The sequence below is a fragment of the Camponotus vicinus genome, unplaced genomic scaffold (genome assembly GCF_025532165.1).
Source record: "Camponotus vicinus isolate PSW18456_S1 unplaced genomic scaffold, iyCamVici1.0 SCAF_7, whole genome shotgun sequence".
Lineage (NCBI taxonomy): Eukaryota > Metazoa > Arthropoda > Insecta > Hymenoptera > Formicidae > Camponotus > Camponotus vicinus.
This window is the reverse complement of record NW_028141979.1, coordinates 2,200,595-2,218,514: the sequence shown is the minus strand read 5'-3', so window position 1 is coordinate 2,218,514 and position 17,920 is coordinate 2,200,595. Positions and strand designations below refer to the sequence as shown.

The 17,920-nt window shown below is 37.9% G+C and overlaps 2 protein-coding genes across 2 annotated transcripts in view; both read right to left on the bottom strand.

Annotated features, from left to right (window-relative positions):
- Positions 1-17,407, bottom strand: part of Cwo (transcription factor cwo) — a 35,573-nt gene extending 18,166 nt beyond the window's left edge. Inside the window, exon 1 of the mRNA XM_083104846.1 lies at positions 15,867-17,407. Within this exon, the coding sequence (XP_082960972.1) occupies positions 15,867-15,931 (65 nt within the window). The 5' untranslated portion in view covers positions 15,932-17,407. The remainder of the gene's footprint in view (positions 1-15,866) is intronic.
- On the bottom strand, positions 4,664-11,444 carry LOC145974816 (uncharacterized). Its single transcript, XM_083104849.1, has 3 exons — positions 8,921-11,444; positions 4,929-5,086; positions 4,664-4,806 (listed from the first exon to the last, which is right to left on the bottom strand). The coding sequence occupies exons 1-3, from the start codon at positions 8,940-8,942 to the stop codon at positions 4,672-4,674; spliced, it is 315 nt and encodes a 104-aa protein (XP_082960975.1). The 5' UTR covers positions 8,943-11,444; the 3' UTR covers positions 4,664-4,671.
- Positions 17,408-17,920: the final 513 nt, after the last annotated feature.

The window sequence follows — 17,920 nt, the reverse complement described above, 5'->3', positions numbered from 1 at the left end:
ACAAGTTATATTTTATATTAATTACAAAGTGGGATTTTTTTGAAAGCCTTCCGCTTTTGCGCCGCAAGGAAGAAGACGATTAACGTTTAAGGAGGAAAATGTAGACGCGTGCTGGCGATGACGCTATCAAGAGGTTAAATGCAGCTTAGCGTCGCACTAAGCTTACGTAACGACGCGACACGAATATGTCTCAGTCAATAACCCTGTGCACGTCCCTTGCCCCGTTATAGATTTTCCGCTGCAAATAAAGTGAACGAGAGAAGCACGAGGCACCGGCTCCATTATTGATAAGCCCGGCAATATCGCTGCTTATGAAACTTGCAGGCGACACCGTTTTTCCCATCGTCGTCGGCCGGTCGACGAGGGATTGTCCGGTGTTTGGCGTGAATTTTTAACGAGCTAAAAGGAGTTCCGTCGTTCCTCACATGCCGTGAGTGACACGAATACGCCGTAACTTCGCCGAGGCAATCGGAAGGTCGCCGGCATCGGTAATTCGCTAATAAGCCATCAGAAATCGGGTCTCATTCGTTGCTAATAACTTATGTATAGGAGAGCTGGTAGAGACACGTGACAACGCGGTCGACAATCGTTCCCATTACATATGATATTAAAGTAGAGATTCTTCCTGCCGATACGAATAAAACTTGGGTATTTTTATAGTATATCGAGTTATAATAAATGCTTACGTCAGCGAGCATTTTCGTTAATTAGATTGAAAGGAAGCGCGAACACGTCATCATCTTTCATATCCTTTGAATTATAGCTTCAAATACCATAATGTAACGACTACATGAATGTTTAACGCGATTGAATTGGAAGCTAATCAAATCAGTCTATTGAAATTCCTGAAAGGCCACAAATGTGCTCTGAAAAGTAAGACCTATTTTTGCGGTTAAAGATCAGGAAATTTATATTCTATAATTCGAAAAATTATATGTCACGTTGAAAGATAAGCAACATCCTTGGTGAAAAATTAATAAAAGGAACAACCTGGAATACGATGTAAATCTATTCTGCTAAACTTAATATTTTTAGATTATCGCATTTCTCTATTATCTTGTAAGATTCTCTCGGCGATTTTATTGTACAACAATAACGGGCTCACTTATTATTGCATTTATCGAACGCAATCACTCGCGCTCGCGTGAACGAAAGTTCAAGGATGAAGCTGCCGATATCGTATCCCGCGACACGAGAATGTCCGTCACGAAGAAGATCGAAGATTTTTGCGAAATTTTTATGATTTACAGCAGAAATAAAAAAAAGAAAAAAATAAGAAAGAAGGTCGAAGATTTTTGCGAAATTTTTACGATTTACAGCAGAAATAAAAAAAAAAAGAAAAAAGATAATAAAATGTAGACTAGAAATTCCGGATTAAATTTTCGAAACTAATTCCACACGTAACATTTCTATAAATATATTTGCGCGAATAAAAACGCTTACTAAGGTTGACGAGATCCGGATTCAGAATGAATCGAAGCGCACAAGAAATTGGAGAAAAAAAAGTAAGAAAAAAAAAAAACGTGGGCTGTAGTTTTCTCCGCGAGGTGCGCCACGTGAATTGCGTAACGCACAGCTGGCAGCTTTTTTTATCGCACTTTTTTGCGAGACGACAACGGCGCGTTTTACTTATATCAGGGTGGGATTATAGGCGAGCAGCGCCTCGTGTACCTGCACGTGGTTGACATTTTCCAGCATGTGACTAGAATCGCGCGTCCCCTACTTCCCCGCTCTCTCTCCCTCTCTCTCTTTCCCATCCTTCCCCTCCTCCTCTCGGCCCATCAGTGCAACTACATCGTTCTCTTTCATACGCATCGGCCGACACCTGTATGCACCTGCGCGCATTACGCATCTCGATGAAACTGCATGCATGCACACATACACACATGCACGAGCAGCCATAGCGTGCCCCGAATAGGATTGCGAAGACTGTATCGAGACATCGATATTGAAACAAATGTCGATGTTTACTGTCGCTTACCGAAAGCTATCAATAATTTTAGATATTAATATTCTTAAATCTCACAATCAATATTAATCTTTTTGACGGAAATCGTTAGGATTCTAATAGCATAACAAAGTAGTTGCTGCATAAAATTAATAATAAAAAAATTAAATATAAGACACATATATTTTAATTTCTAAAATAAGTGAAAATCAATATTAATCTTTTTGATGGAAATTGTTAGGATTTTAATAACATAACAAAGTAGCTGCATAAAATTAATAATAAAAAAATTAAATATAAGACACATATTTTAATTTCTAAAATAAGTATTAAAATCAATATTAATCTTTTTGATGGAAATCGTTAGGATAATAAAAAACAGTTAATAAAAAAATATAATAAAAAAATTAAATATAATTAAATATAAAACACATATATTTTAATATTTAAAAAAAATATGAAAATAAAGTAAATGTAATTCGAGGAAATGGAAATGATCCACCATTTCCAATAATATCGAGTGTATATGATTCAAATTTTCAAGAAGTACGATAAAATGTGTCATATTCGCGATAAACTCGGTGATAACACGTAATCAATATCGTTAATTTAACAAGTATATCAATAACTTTACACTCGATATCAAGGAGAAATCCGCGATGAAAATAGTAATGTCGAGAAGTATCGGAGCGTCAAGGGGGAAAGTGTCGCTATTTCATCAATACGTTGTCAACGTCCTTTGTCAAGTACGACGTGCCTACACGCGTGCAACCTACGCAGAGCGATAGGATAAAATTTCGTAACGAGACACCATGTCGCTCCATTAATAACGGCGACAATTACATGAAGCCGCCCATCTCGCCCGGAGAATTTTCTGATCGTGCGCGCGACAAACGACATCGACGATGACGCAACACTGCGATGCACGTGGAGATGACTTCGATCCAGTGAAATGCCCTTCCCGGAGCCCTTCTAGCTCACGATTACGTATACCGCTCCCACGTAGTGTCGCTCAAAGAGCTCCAAGCTTAACCATAACTCTTTCTAGCCCTCTTCATTCAGGTCCATAAAATTAGAAAAAAAATAAATAAAAAAAAATTTTTTTAATTAAAAAAAGAAAAAAGAAAGATTTTTCTTCAATTTGTAATAAAAAATTGAGGTTGCACGATCAACTACTCTTCTAACGTTAATATCTAGATATTCTCTTAGAGTGGAATTTATATAGTGGCTTTTTCGTGAAAGAGAAACCGCAATCGACCGTCAATCTTTAATCATGTTGACGAAGCGATAAACCGCAAAGTAGAAGCTTTTAATGTCCATGGGACCGCTCATATTTTTTCCTTGTTTATTTCTAGTTACTATATATTATTTATAGATATATTTACCTACTCTCGAGATTAATTTCAAGATATCACCTTTCAATCGAATGTATTACGACTGTTCTTAGGTGACATTACGAGTAGAAGATTGAACTGTCAAAACATCCATAAATTTCGAACGAGCAAAATTTATTATCCGCGTTCTCTGAAAACACTTTTTCAAAATTTGACTTTTCAATCTAAAAATTAATCTATCAAACAATAAAATAACATTATTAAAAACTTTCGTTATACATTTTCTTTTATCTACCTATCTTCAAAATTTATTTTTCTAGAAATTCCGTGTAATAAATATTACGAACAGAGAGAGAAGCGAGCGAAATTTCAAGGCGACCGGTCCCATCGATCTTGGAGCTGATCCGCAATTTCGATCATGCCGGGCGTGAGATTCGCACATAGCAGAGCTGTCGTGCCCGAGATCCATCCACAAGGCGTCCTTCATCGACCTTACTGCCCACCATGCGTCGCGTCGCGTCGCGTCGCTCGTTCGCGCGTGCATGCGTTCACTTTCACGATCGGCTGCGCGGGCGCACGTGCGTGAGCCGATTCACTTGACTGGCAATCCCATTTCGCGCTATATGCGCTACTCTCGCGTCAAAAATTTCCGGCGATTATATGCGAAACGCCAGTGACTCTAACAGAGCGCCTGATTCACTCACTTGACATTTGAATCATCGCTGATTAAATTTTATAAACATCGTTTCTCCTTCTCCTCGAAATAAAATAATAAAGATCGTAAAATTTAGCCATCTATATATATCTCCTTGTAATTTCGTGCCTTTCCAATTTTACAAGGATTCAAAAATGCCAATGGAAGAGTTGATGTCATTGACTTTCAACGAGGGGACAACCACTATTCAAAAAATGTACAGCGATTGCTATTTTTGGCAATGCAGTACATTTTATTGCTAACATTGCCATTTATTGCTTTTGTATTGTTAATAATGCTTTTGTATTGTTAGTATTCCTATTATTATTTTATTGTCAATATTGCAAAATGGAAAAGTATTTCTAGTGCAATATTACTTTTTTTCTTATATTGCTAGTATTATTTCAATACATATTTTTCTAAAACATGTATTTCCTAAAATTACATTTACTGTATTGCCGCAATATATTCCTAATGAAATGTACAATAATTGCCACAACGATTGACCCTCGACTTTCAATGTCGAAAACGAGAGAAACGAAATCTCTTTAATTTAATAAAATAAGTTTTTAAAAAATGTAGGAATATATATATATATAGAGAGATAGATTATCTGCCCGACCTAAATTCAAAGCAGAGAGACGAATCAGGTCCCCGCAAAGATCGAGATCTTTAGTGCAAGTATTACTTTTTTCTTATATTGCTAGTATTATTTCAATACATATTTTTCTAAAACATATTCCTAAAATTATATTTACTGTATTACCGCAATATATTCCTAATGAAATGTACAATGATTGCCACAACGATTGACCCTCGATTTTCAACGTCTAAAACGAGAGAAATGAAATCTCTTTAATTTAATAAAATAAGTTTTTAAAAAATGTAGGAATATATATATAGAGAGAGATAGATTATCTCTCCGACCTAAATTCAAAGCAGAGAGACGTACCAGGTCCCCGCAAAGATCGAGATCTCGCGCGTCCTTCGACGACGTTTTTCGCACGCCACGACGCACTGCAGCATGCACCGATGCGATACCATTCACTTTCACATGGTTGCTCGCGAATGCGTAGGTATGCAGGTAGGTATGCCATCCGTCACGCATACCTACGCATAAACAAACGTCGACGGGCGGTAAAAATCTATTCGTTACGCCGCTTGCCGGTTAATTGCCGCTCACTGTTGTTATTATCGCGTGTTTATCATCTTAATTAACACATTCTTTTAAGCTCCCATGTAACAGTTTATCATCGCGGTTCGTTAAATCCGCCGTGTTATGCTAATCTGCGTTGGCGTTTGATGAATATGGAACAAATCGTTAGACTTTGAAAATTTTAGATCTCTATGATGGATAAAAATATTTTCCAGAGAAAATATATTGCGTGCAAAAATAATAATTTGTTTACAAGCAATTTGTACAGTAAAGAAAATAGAGGGGTAAAAAGTATTTTCCTTTTTAATTTTCCATTATTTCAAGCAAACATTCAAAATCGACGCATGTTAGTGATGTAAGAAAGAAATTAATTCTCCCTCTCTTACTAAAATACTAATAATAATATATAATTAATTTCTTTTTTCCTAGACTTTTCAGTAGATTTAATTTAATCTTATATATATGCTTAATGTCCTACAACAATTCCTACGAGTTATTGTAACTATCTTTTCATGTAATTTTCAATTAATTTGTATGTTATCTTTACATTACACTTAAAATCACAATAACAAAAATAAATGTATTGTGTCAATTATTTAACATTTTTAGTTTGTCAATAAGTAACATACGACGAATGAGTTATTTGAACTTAAAATTTAGAGTGGACTTTCTGGGACGTGTGAAAAATGTTCAAATTAACATTTTATTTTTTACTGTGTAAATTATAATTATTTCACAATATTATATATAATTATTACTAAATTAAGTCTACTGAAACGTCTAGAAAAAAGATATTAATTTTATTTTTCCCGATTACATTATGCTTGAACTGCCTCATCCAGGAAGTGATGGACCGTGGTGTACGTGTAATGTTGGGCAGCGCAGATGGCCGCCAGCATCGCAACACGTGAATAATAACGAGAAGGTTTGTACATACATGCACGCACGTCACGACGATCATGCGTGTCGCGAACGCGTGCGTCGCCGACAACAGCCTCCTTATCGGAGATACGTACGTGCGAGCTACACAAGGCCCGATCGATGCGTTGCCAGAGACACGTACTTGCGACTGACAATACATGCACGTGGCCACGTGCACGTGCACGCGTAAAAAGACGCATTTGTCATATTACTCGCAATTAAATACTACAAAAATGACTCGCAGCTATTAAACGTTCGGAATGAATTCCACGTTCGAACGTGACCTGAAAATTAATCGAAGAATATCAAGTTTGTCGTTTATGGTATTCTTTGCAATTTTTCATATCGAGGGTATCTTTGCTAATTAAAATCCGGAATGAAGGTTTTCTTGGAATCCATTTGGGATTTACCGAACAATAAAATAAAATTCCCATCTTCCGAGACTCATTGTTAGTTCTCCGAAAATCTCTCAATCACCTATAATAGCGGCTCGGTTTAGTCTCCATCGAGATATCTTGTGTATATATTTAGCAGGCAGACTAAACTACAGCGCGAAGGCAAGGATTGATGATCAGCTCGATATGTATATAATCGCTTCATCTTCCCAATGATGCAAGGAGATGATTTATATATCGCACTTCGCGGCGAGGTTTCACGGACCTCGTTGACCCTCGACGACAACATTGTGAAGCTTTCGCTTCGTCATGTTTTGCAATCATCAAGACGACGCATCTTCCCACTCCCAATGCTTAATTGGCGGTTGACAGCTGGGGAACAGATGCGCCAATGTACTCGATAATCTTCCCTTCGTCGTTAACGTTTCTCTCGTGCTCTCGTTTCCGAATAAAATAGAACGATCGGTTTAAGTTATTCTCGGCCCAACCGTCGAAGGTCGTCGCCTCGAATGGCCCCTATTATATCTCGAATTAACATAATTCACGAAATTGTACCTGCAGGCATCGGCGAACGTTTCGACGGCTCCGACTTTGGCTGTCAAAGTGAAGTGAAACAAATACGTCACATACGTTATTTAACACGATGTAAACGAGTTTCAAGAAAAAAAGAATGTCTTTAGTGTGTACGTGTGTTTAATGAACCTTCATCCATAACTCGAGTCTAATTCAAATTTTATGTGAACTAAACGATTCCATTTGATTCATTTGTAGATCAGGTGGCGCGATAACTTACAACTTGTTAATGGGTAATCGGAACCGCACGTGTGTCGTATTATCGGATAGTGATCTTTCATTCTGAATATTATTGTATTATTTCAGAGGTCATGATTCAGTTCAATATTTTATTCTAATAATGCTAATTCAAAATGTTCTCGTAGGAATTAAAACGAGATGAGAAAAATTGATGCAATTGCGATGGAAAAATTACTGCAACTTTTAATTAAATCTCATTAACTACAAATGAAGACGCTGAAAATTTCTCTGATGCAAAGTCTACTATATAAAAAAATATAAAAATAAATTTTTATTCACACATACATACATACAATTGTGTCTACAAACTATATTTCACCGCGTAAAGCATTTCGATGTTTGTTAAAAAACGTTATTTAAAAAAATCCACTTTTCTCATGAGAGAAAGATATGCATTCTTTCCTTAGCTTTCTTGACAAGAGCGTTCGTTGTACGATACCTTTCGAATTATCACGCATTCTGGTTGCAAAACGCGGATCTGTTACGTGCATTAGGCTGGACGTGTAGCCTGGCAATCGAGTATTTCGAGAATCGAGAAAAGGCAATTATTCGCTACATCGGGCATCGATTAACGCGGCGCGTGTTCCCGCATGTGTCGAGCATTTAATTCTTTCGCGTTACGCAAGCCTCGCATGCCGAAAGTCCTCGCGAAATCGCATGCACCTACTTGACGTGTCGACGACGCAAGCGCGCGATGAGTTTGCAAAAGGTCAAGGATATACGAGTGACACACTCGAATGTAGTACACGCCTCATTTATAATCCAAATATTGGAAAATATCTCTCGTCGCTGATGAGAATCTCTCTTTCGAAGTTAAAAACAAATATACAAAATAAAAAAAAGATAAAAATTATTTTCTTCTACTCTCTAAAAGTGAATCAGTGCAAATATCACTAATTTAAACAATAAAATAAGATTTCACTGAGAATCAGTGAGTATTTTACTGATCTTCAGTGGAAACGCTTATTTTTTTGTTATTTTATTTTATATCTCACTGATTATGGTCAGTTAAAATAAAATTCACTGTAAAACCAGTAAATTTTATTGTAAAACAGGTAATCGCTAGTTCGTTCGTTTACCGCTACTATCTCTCTCGTATTTAATTTTAGTCATAAGAATTATATAAAGTTTGCAAAGAGCGACATTTAAAATTAGAAGTATTATTTCCATTTAATTTCTGATACAATCTCAATAGAGAGGCTTCAGATATTAAATCGATCTTTATAAATCGGACAAATAAATGTCTGGCGACTTAATGAAAATTATTCGTTCGTTATCTATTTAAAATAATAATGTAATATAAATAAAATAAAATTTTTAATATAATAAATATTTAGTAAATATAAATAAAATTTTTAATTTTATATGAAATAGATAGAGAGATGAATTGTAGTTTAATATTACTGACGAAATTACAATAACGAAAGAAATATTACTGATATTGAGAAATATTACTGATTGAAACAGTCAAAATTATTAACTGAATGATTCTTTCAATAAAATATCACTGATTTACAGTGCTGTACTTATAACTGCTGTAATCAGTGACTATTTACTGTTTTTCAGTGATAATACACTGATTCACTTTTAGAGAGCACGCGAATTCAATAACAGTTTGATAAGAGTCGCCAAAGGATAAAGATATTACAAGTTACATACCTGTAATATGTAACTTATGCATCTTGTAGACGAGAAACAGATAAGGAGTTGGATCGGGAGGAGGGGATAAAGAGGAAAGAGGAAAGAGGAAACGAACGCGGCCGTTCTCTCCTGCCTGGCGTATCGTTCTGCACTCGGCATACACGGGTATATATACCGGGTCGTCGCGTAAAAATACTAACCTACATCCCGCCGAGCGCGTGTCGTGCAACGTGACTTCTGGCTCAGCCGCGCCGTTTCGTGCCGGTGATCGTGCGTTCCCCGCGAATCGTCGAAAAACGTCAAGGGCGATATTATAGATTATTATTTGAGCATATATCGCTACTATATAGTTTCAATTATTATGTACATATTATAATAATCAGTCTGTTTTCCAAGAAGATACGAGATATGAGGTCTAAATTAATTTTATCAAATATTAGATAAATATTTCTTGAATAAAAGAAATTATAAATTTATAGATATATGCTACAAAGATTATATAGGATATTCGTAAGCCTACGTTAAAAAATTTTACAAATATTTTCTGGCTCGTTTTTGAATAGTATCTAGATATAATTCTGGCATTAGCGTGCGAATTCGAATTGGATTCGTGTTTCAGCAATCCCACGGGAAAGACACAGGCTGGCGCAATACATTTCATAATTCTAGAAATAGTACGGCCAACACATGATTAAATCCGACGGTGCTGTCCCCGATTTTATAATCTCGCCGAAATGAGTCTCGATTTCGTCGTTTTGCCAAAAAATCGAAAGGCCGGCGACTGCCTTAATTAAAATCACATCTACTACGGCAGTCATCGGTTTTTTATACTTGTTTACACTTTATTCTAAAAAAAATTAATCTTTTATTCAATCTCGAACTATGATTTGTTTGCAGAAATGGCAACATAAATTTCTGGCAGTTTCCATATCTTGTCAAGAACCGACAGCAGATCGCGAGTGTCTGAGTAATGAATGATTCGCAGCGAACGGAGAATAATCTCGAAGATGAAAGGCGACGATTCAGAAGTTTTTTTCGCAATGAATCATCTGCCTCCGGTAATAAGATCGCTGTACTATTTTCCACGATCACTCGCACGTGTATTCGCTCGTGCTCACACAACACACGCGTGCACCTTGCAACGAGGACAGCGAGAAGCGTCAAGGTGACTCTCACTTTTTCCCGAGCGACACTGAACCTCTCTTTAGCGACAGGATTATCGACCTCCAACACGAGAGACTGTCAATTAATAAAAAGGAGATGCAAATTTTAAATAGAAAATATACCAAGAGGCAGAACAAACTGCTGCAAAGTCTACATTTCCTGCATAAAATTATTGAGTAATAATGACTATCAGATAAAATTCTCACGAGAATATTTAAGACTGATAATTATTAAATTTATCGCTGAAAACATCATAGTATGAATAATAATATGGCTGTCATTTTTTCTCTTGATGAAGAGTAAAAAATTAAATTATCAAGAATAACAGCTGTTTTAATTTATATTCGTTATTTTACGAGCGATTACTAAAGCTTCATAAATTGAGAGAAAAATACGACACTGAAAAGCTGAAAAATTATCGAATTACTTCAAGTTCATGTTTAATGTAAGAATTAAATCGTGTTCATTGGATTACCATGCTTATTCTTTCTTGCCTGTATTTTTATGTCAAAAGTACCAAAGACAACAATCAACATGATACGACGGACGATGTGTTCTCGTTTGTGTACCGCGCTAATATACCTTGTCTTGCCTTATCGCGATACGACTTTATCGTCGAAATTTTCCATCGTATGTGAGAAACCTGAGAGGACCTCTCCGAATCATCGACTGGCGGCGAATTGTCCTGTGACATAAACAGGAAATCGATTCGCCGCCGATTAACCTCGACGTGCCAAAAGTCAATCTACGCGCACATTTGCATCTCGCATCGCGCGAGAGAGAGAGGCACAGCCCATGGTCGCAATAATAAATAGCCGATGACAAGCGACCGACAGACGGGATGTGTATAAATATCGCGGCCGTGAGAATTATTGGTGCTATCGAATTCCATTGATGTCATCGCCGGACTTCTATTTCGGAAAGAAGCTTCGCGCGCACGTGTGTTTTTTTTTTCCCGGAGAAGCCATCCTTATATATGGAAAATATCTATCATCACGATACCTGTGTGAAAATTTCCGCACGCTCTGTTGACTCACGCACGCTCTCTCGTACTTACATTTAATTTCAGGCCCCGTATGTTACGCTGATAAGAGCCGATGACGATAACGCAGATTACTTCGTATAACTTACAGCTTATACAGATAATAATTCGTCAGATATAGATAATTTTTGCACGAGACACGCTTCTCTCGATGTAAATGAAAAATTATGTATGAAATATTTCAAAGAGCAAGCGCTTCAAGAGACTTAACGAGACGTTCTTGTACAAGCAATTATGTAATTGAAATATCTCCGAATTATACAGACTAATATTTAGAAGATAATTTTGTTGATCGATATAACATTTCCCCAAACGCTTTAATTAAAATTATATATCTCTTATTATTATTCATTTTTATTATTGTATTTTATTATTATATTATATTATAATTATTTTAATGTACCCATCATTTTTTATTATTATATATTTCATATTTATTATTATTATATTTTTTTATTATTATATTTTTATATTTATATTATTATTATTATATTATTATATTTATTATTATTATTATTATGTATATTATATTTTATTATTATTAATTTTTATTATTATATATTATTATATTTCCTGTAAAATATGGAATCGTCGCAGCTGTTTTGATTGATCCAATTGCAAATGCGAATGTTAAAAGCGAGGCATGTTAATTTTAAAAAGTTAGCGCGCGTCATTCACCAACGTCTGCGTCAAACACGAGACACAATACTATTGCAAGGAGCGAAGCGAAATTTACATTCTAAGCAAAAAGCCGACGCGCAATTGTGCCGCTTGTCGTAATACGCCGGTAATTATCGCAATTTGCAGCACTCGAATGGAAAATGAGTTTGGAATAGGCATCCATAACAGAAGCGCTGTAAGAGATTTACCTTCGTCGCGCGCACGTGGAGTCACACGACATATATATACATGCGCACACACACACACATATACACGTGAGCGCGCGCGCTTCTAATTATGCACGCTTCTTGAATATACATAATTGAAACGCACGGCGCAGCATCGTGCGCGAAACGTTGCGTTATTATATCCCCTTGAGAGTTCTCTCTCTCTCTCTCTCTCTCTTTCTCTCTCGCAAGTGTCGTTAATTTACTTCGATTCATTCTTCCGACGGTTTGTTTGCCGAGTCATCAGGAATCTCGCAAGACGCAAGTGACGCGGAAGTAAGAGAACTAATAGGGCAAAATGCAACAATCATCATATTTCGTTATCTTTTATTAATAATTTGGCCTGTTGAATTTTACGAGTCGAGCTAACTGAAAAAAAGCACGTTATTTCTTTCGTAAATATATCATATTTTTATGAGAGACACTGATTATGTATCAAGAGGAACACTGATTATGTTTGTTAGAATAATGATTCTTGACGAACTATTGTGTTATTAAAAACGCATCAATTATGTAATGCTCAATTCAGGGACGATACGATGGATTGTATCATTATGTTTACGTCTTATAATTTTTCCTCAAAAATCGAAAATGTCTCGAAAATTGAAAATTTTGCTTGTCGAAAATCGCCGATGTCGAAGAAATATAATATATTTGTGATACGTAATATATATTTATATTGACAGGAGAACGATTGCGCCGCAAAACAAATAACGCCGCCGAAATACCTGACATCCGGCCGATCTTTTAATCGTACCGCGATCCCGTTCAGGTCGCAGTTGCTTTCCATGACGCATGCACTCATCCCGTTTGCGTCACCAGCCATAGCTTGGTGTCGCGACGTACATCGCGCATATAGGTATTGTTCGCCCGCGATTGTCGATTATTGATATCGAGACCGCGATCGAACGGGAAAAAAATAAGATTGAGAAAATTGCAAGTCTAAATAAAAAATAATAAGGCTATAAAAATAAAGCTCTTTGTGAATGGAGATGATAAGCGTCACACTTTTTCCTACAATTTATCACAATCAATTCTCAAAGCAGCATCCTATTAAAAAAAAAAAGAAAAAAAAATCAAGTATATTTTTCCAAAGTTAATAAAAACTTTTTTTTATCTATCTTTCTTTTTTATTCTTTCATAATCCTTAATTTTCGTAATTTTTTTATCTATCTCTTTTTTATTCTTTCACGATTCTTAATTTTCGTAAATTGCAATTCGCGAAAATTATTAATACATGTGTCTTCTGTAATAAATTGCATTCTATTTTGTGTGATCTCCAACAGCTATGTATTCGCAATACCCTGTATTCCCACAAGTATGCACTAACCTATGCAGGTAGTTAGACATGCATTCATACAAATGCCCGCCTTATGCGTATATATATACGAGAAACATAGAGGGACGCGTGAATAAATCCCTACAGATCGATTGGCAGTGTCAATGGCCGGCACGTATTGCCAAGATGCAAAAAATAGCACTTTATAGAACTGCTGATAGAGAACGATTTCGATCGACGTACAGATTATTTCAGTCACAACCATAGATGCATAAACGAAAAAAATTATTTCTTTAAATTAATTATATAATTATTTAAAAAATAAATTAATGAATTAATAAACGACTAGGTTAAAAATTAGAATATTTGCAACATCTCGATAAAATAAATTATATTGCCATATAAAGTAATTAATACTTAAATAGCGATTGTCACAATAATGATAATTTCTATACATTATTATTTTCGATAGCGATTTTAAATTGAAACGAGACACGTTTCAGTATCGAACAATATCAATAAGATAATTTCTCGTCTCTCTCTCTCTTCGATGACATATTCTGAATTTATAACGTATAATTGACAGACCACTGATATCTGTATTTTATCTCGTACGCGGCCATGAATCTTTTAGTAGCGTGTTTTCAAAGGAATACAAATAAAGAATATCTATACAAGCCTAATTATCAAGAAAATATATAAATAGAGATGGAGAAAATAAAGTGCCTATGTGTACTTAGATAACGAGGATACTACTTTCCGTATATCATAGACTATTTGTTGATTTGCTGATAAGATCTCAATGTTATGGGTTTCAAAATCTTGCACGAGATCATGAATAAAGCCGTCTAATATGCCAGTACCTTCGCTTATCTAGCGAAATTCGAAAAGATACTCTCAGAATGGATGACGCAATATTCGCGAGAGTTTTCTATTATCCTAAAACATCGCGCCATCGGAAGTTAGTATAATATATCTCTTCTCCGTGTTGAATTTTAAAATTATATTCACTGAATGAATTGTATCGCGAAGAAAGAATTCATTCTAAATGTCAGACATAATGCTTTGCAAACGTATGCCTCTGATTTGGATTCCGATGTACAAAACGTGACGAAAATACGCAACTCGGAAATAGAAAGAAGCCGCGACTGACCGATGCCCCTCGATAGAATCTTCAGAAAAACACTCTTTTGTCCGCGTGCACGCGTGAGAACCGATATGCGGATGAAAAAGTTGGATGAATGGAGCTGCGAAGCGTCTCAATGTTTGCGTGACGTTATGCAACAGACATACGTGTGAATGCGCATTAAGCACGATATTCATAAATATTTTTTTTTACGTAATAATCTGCTTCAATGCATCAAAAATAAGCGGAAGTGCGTCTCGATCTTTAATCTCTCGGCCATCTCGCAATTCTTCGATTATTATTGACCACTGTAATTTCCCTCCAAGGGAAAAAAAAACAAAGCGAGGCTAATTAGCGGACTACAGACGCGAGAAAGTTCCTGGAACTTTGAAAACCCGACCGTTTATTATTATATGTCGCCGACTCGACGCGGTAAAAACGACCCGACACGTTTGACATTGTTTTTCTTCATTGCGTCACGTCGTCATTCGCACGTGTCGACGTTTCTCGCGACTAAGAGAGACTTTATCTTAATGACTTCGCGAAATCGTCGTTCGTCATGCTCGTTTGTTTCCGCGGATAATAATGAAAGGTGAATTTTTCACGAGGTGAAATAAAGCGAGGTAAAATAAAGCGAGGAATAGAGTCACCTCCATCTTGCAAGCACGTGCAACGCGACACTGCTGAGAGATGTAAATGACTTGTACCTCTCGTATATTGTCTGGCTGATTTCTATACACGTGACAAATGACGCTAGCGATCCGACCCATGACACAGTCGTTTATGCGAAAACATTCGCTCGTGGAAAAACACGTGTACCTCCTCTCCCTCCTCTCCTTCCCGCATCCTCGTAAATAATGTGCATACACAAATGCGATGTTTTTAAATAACGCAAATAAAGTATCGAAATGAGCCCGTTATATCTTGCATATTTCACGTTATCGATATTTATTTCGCCGGCATGGATATATTTATTCGCGTTTATTTACAATCGGTTTACGTGTAATATAACGTTTATAGCCTTTGTTTATAGCGTTTTATTGAATCTTCAAAATACGCATGCGTTTTTATATTTTAATTTTCACTAATCTACATGCAAATAAGCGTAGAGTTGCATACATTATTATTTTCTAATTTCTGCGGCAACTATATATCCTCATTAATCAAATCAAATCTAGCGCGAAAGCTTGAAAATCTCATTAATATATGACCTATTATAATTAGGATCGATTTATCAACGTCACTTAAAATGCGCGCCTTTTAAAACGCGCGACGAGTAAATAAATTTGCTTTCTCTCGTAGGTATCGTACAATCTTAGAGATATACATCTAGAAATAAAAATAGATCGCTATCAAAATCAGGTTTATCTAATTCTAACTAGATACGCGACGAAGCCTTGGCTTTTAATTCGATTTAGCAAACCATACGCATGCATACACACACGCGCACACACACACGCACTTACCTCTCATATTTCACCTGCATCGAATGCGCCGAGTTCTCCTCCCAGTAATTCTGTGTCTCCATCATCTTGCCGCATAGAACGACGCTGGTACCCGGCGATGATCGCTTCGCACTGCTCTCCTCTCGTTCCTCGCACTTAAAACGTCCACTGAATCCGTCCGCGATGTTATTGTATCCTCTCGCGACGCCGAGAGGAATCGGCTGACGGGAATCGCGCGCGTCACGTGACAGCTGAACGTGACGGGCGTGTACGGGCGAGGGGGACCGGCGGTTTCTCCTCGCTCCTCGCTCGAGAGGAAGCAGGGAAAGTCGAAATCGAGCCCGACCGGCTCGATCGTCGAAATTGGAACTGGACCGAGATCGATCGGCCGGCGCCGCGATGACGGAACGGACGCGCGGAAGGAAGGACTCACCGCACGCACGCACGCACGCACGTACGTACGCATACACCGCACGGCACGTCACGTTCACGTCGCGTTACGTCGCGTCGCGTCACTGATGATAGCGGCGCACGAGATTAGGTTATTTTCACGTCCACGGACTCACTGACACATTCGACGGCGACGAGAGTGCGAGCCGGTGGCGCGCGACAGAGGAATTCGCCCACGACACTCGGCCAAGTCCGGTCTCGCGCGCGCGATATCCCGTACTGGCGCCCTCTTTCTCCCGCCTCCCACCTTCTCTCTCTCTCGCTCGCGCGCTCTCTCTCCCCCTCCTCCCCTCCCCACTCCTCCTCCGTGCGCGCTGCAGCACGAGACGCGCGGCCGTTCACTGATTTGCGCCTCGTTTTCCGATCGCGATCGGATCCGAGATCCCCCTCGAGCGTGTCTCGCTAACTTTGATGTATCGTTTTCTCGGGATGGTTATTTTAGAACTGATATTTTCCGCGCCCTTTCTCTTCACCTCGACGTTTCCTCCAATCTTTTCCCTCGGGATTTGTCGTGTGACTTTTTTACGCTTTCGATGCTCGCGCTTTTCTCTTTGGGATTCTCGAGGATATTGTGAGGCTTCTTCTCAGAAAGATCGCGCGATCGAGGGAGATTCGGTGCAGCCGATGATACTCGTGACTGGTGACGCTGATAAGGCCGTTGACTCGCATTCGCGAGCGCGAAATTTCATCAGAGTCGTTGTGATTCGTCCAACTTGCTCGTCTTGATATTTCCAAGGTGTAATCCCCCGTCGAGCGAGACAGAGATAAGAGCGATAAATTCGGGAAATTATCGATCCAACCGTGACATAAATCTTCTCTTTGGTATTCTTGGATCCTCCGCGAGTCGTTGCGATGATTCGCAAAGCAAGCACACACAACGCGTGTCGTCGTCGCCTACGACAAGTTACGTGTAATCGCGCGCGCGCGGTCCTGTCCCATGTTACAGTGGTTCCTGAGGCGCGTTACAGTGGATCCGCCGATGAGGATGGTGGGGGTAAATCCGGAGCCGTCCCAGGTGCGGCTACGACGATCGCGATTGAGGTGCAACTATCTAGTGCAACATCTGGGAATAACGTAACATGTGAATCGTAACGTCACACGATCACGTGGTCTCAACTGTCAAAATTTCGATCAGCTGTTTGACATTTAATTTGACATGTATCGAAACATTTTGCATTTCTTCTCGAATTGGGAGATCGGTACGACACCGATTTTTCTACACATTGATCTTTATGTAAATATGGAAAAGAAGTGCTCGCATCGATTAATATCGAGGAAAAGCATCTCGAATTTTAGCACTGACGAAATTTATTCTTCGACACGCGAGACTGATGTTAATTAATTGTTCCTTTGCAGAGCTAGTAAAATTATTTTCTTTTGTTTTTAGTTTCATTAGCAAACTTTATTTTTACTGCAAAATTGGTTTCTCACGAGTTAACTCTTTTCAGCAAAGTTAATATTAGCGGGAGAAATTAACTTTTATAAACGGAATGTAAATACTCGTGCAAATTCTAGAGCGGAAAAATTTGCGAGCCACAAACCTGGATCACAAGATTGGAACGTGCGTCGACACGATTCCACGATGACGGCGCATTCGGGGGGCGATAAGACCGTTCTTGACACAT

Bases quoted from the DNA above. Each gene is read 5' to 3' on its own strand.
- LOC145974816 (XM_083104849.1), bottom strand. From the start codon at position 8,942: ATGCATAAGTTACATATTACAG. The intron at 5,087-8,920 runs GTATGTAACTTG...GTTTATGCGTAG, and splicing joins GCATAAGTTACATATTACAG to GTATGCGTGACGGATGGCAT. The intron at 4,807-4,928 runs GTACGTCTCTCT...CTCTCGTTTTAG, and splicing joins TCGATCTTTGCGGGGACCTG to ACGTTGAAAATCGAGGGTCA.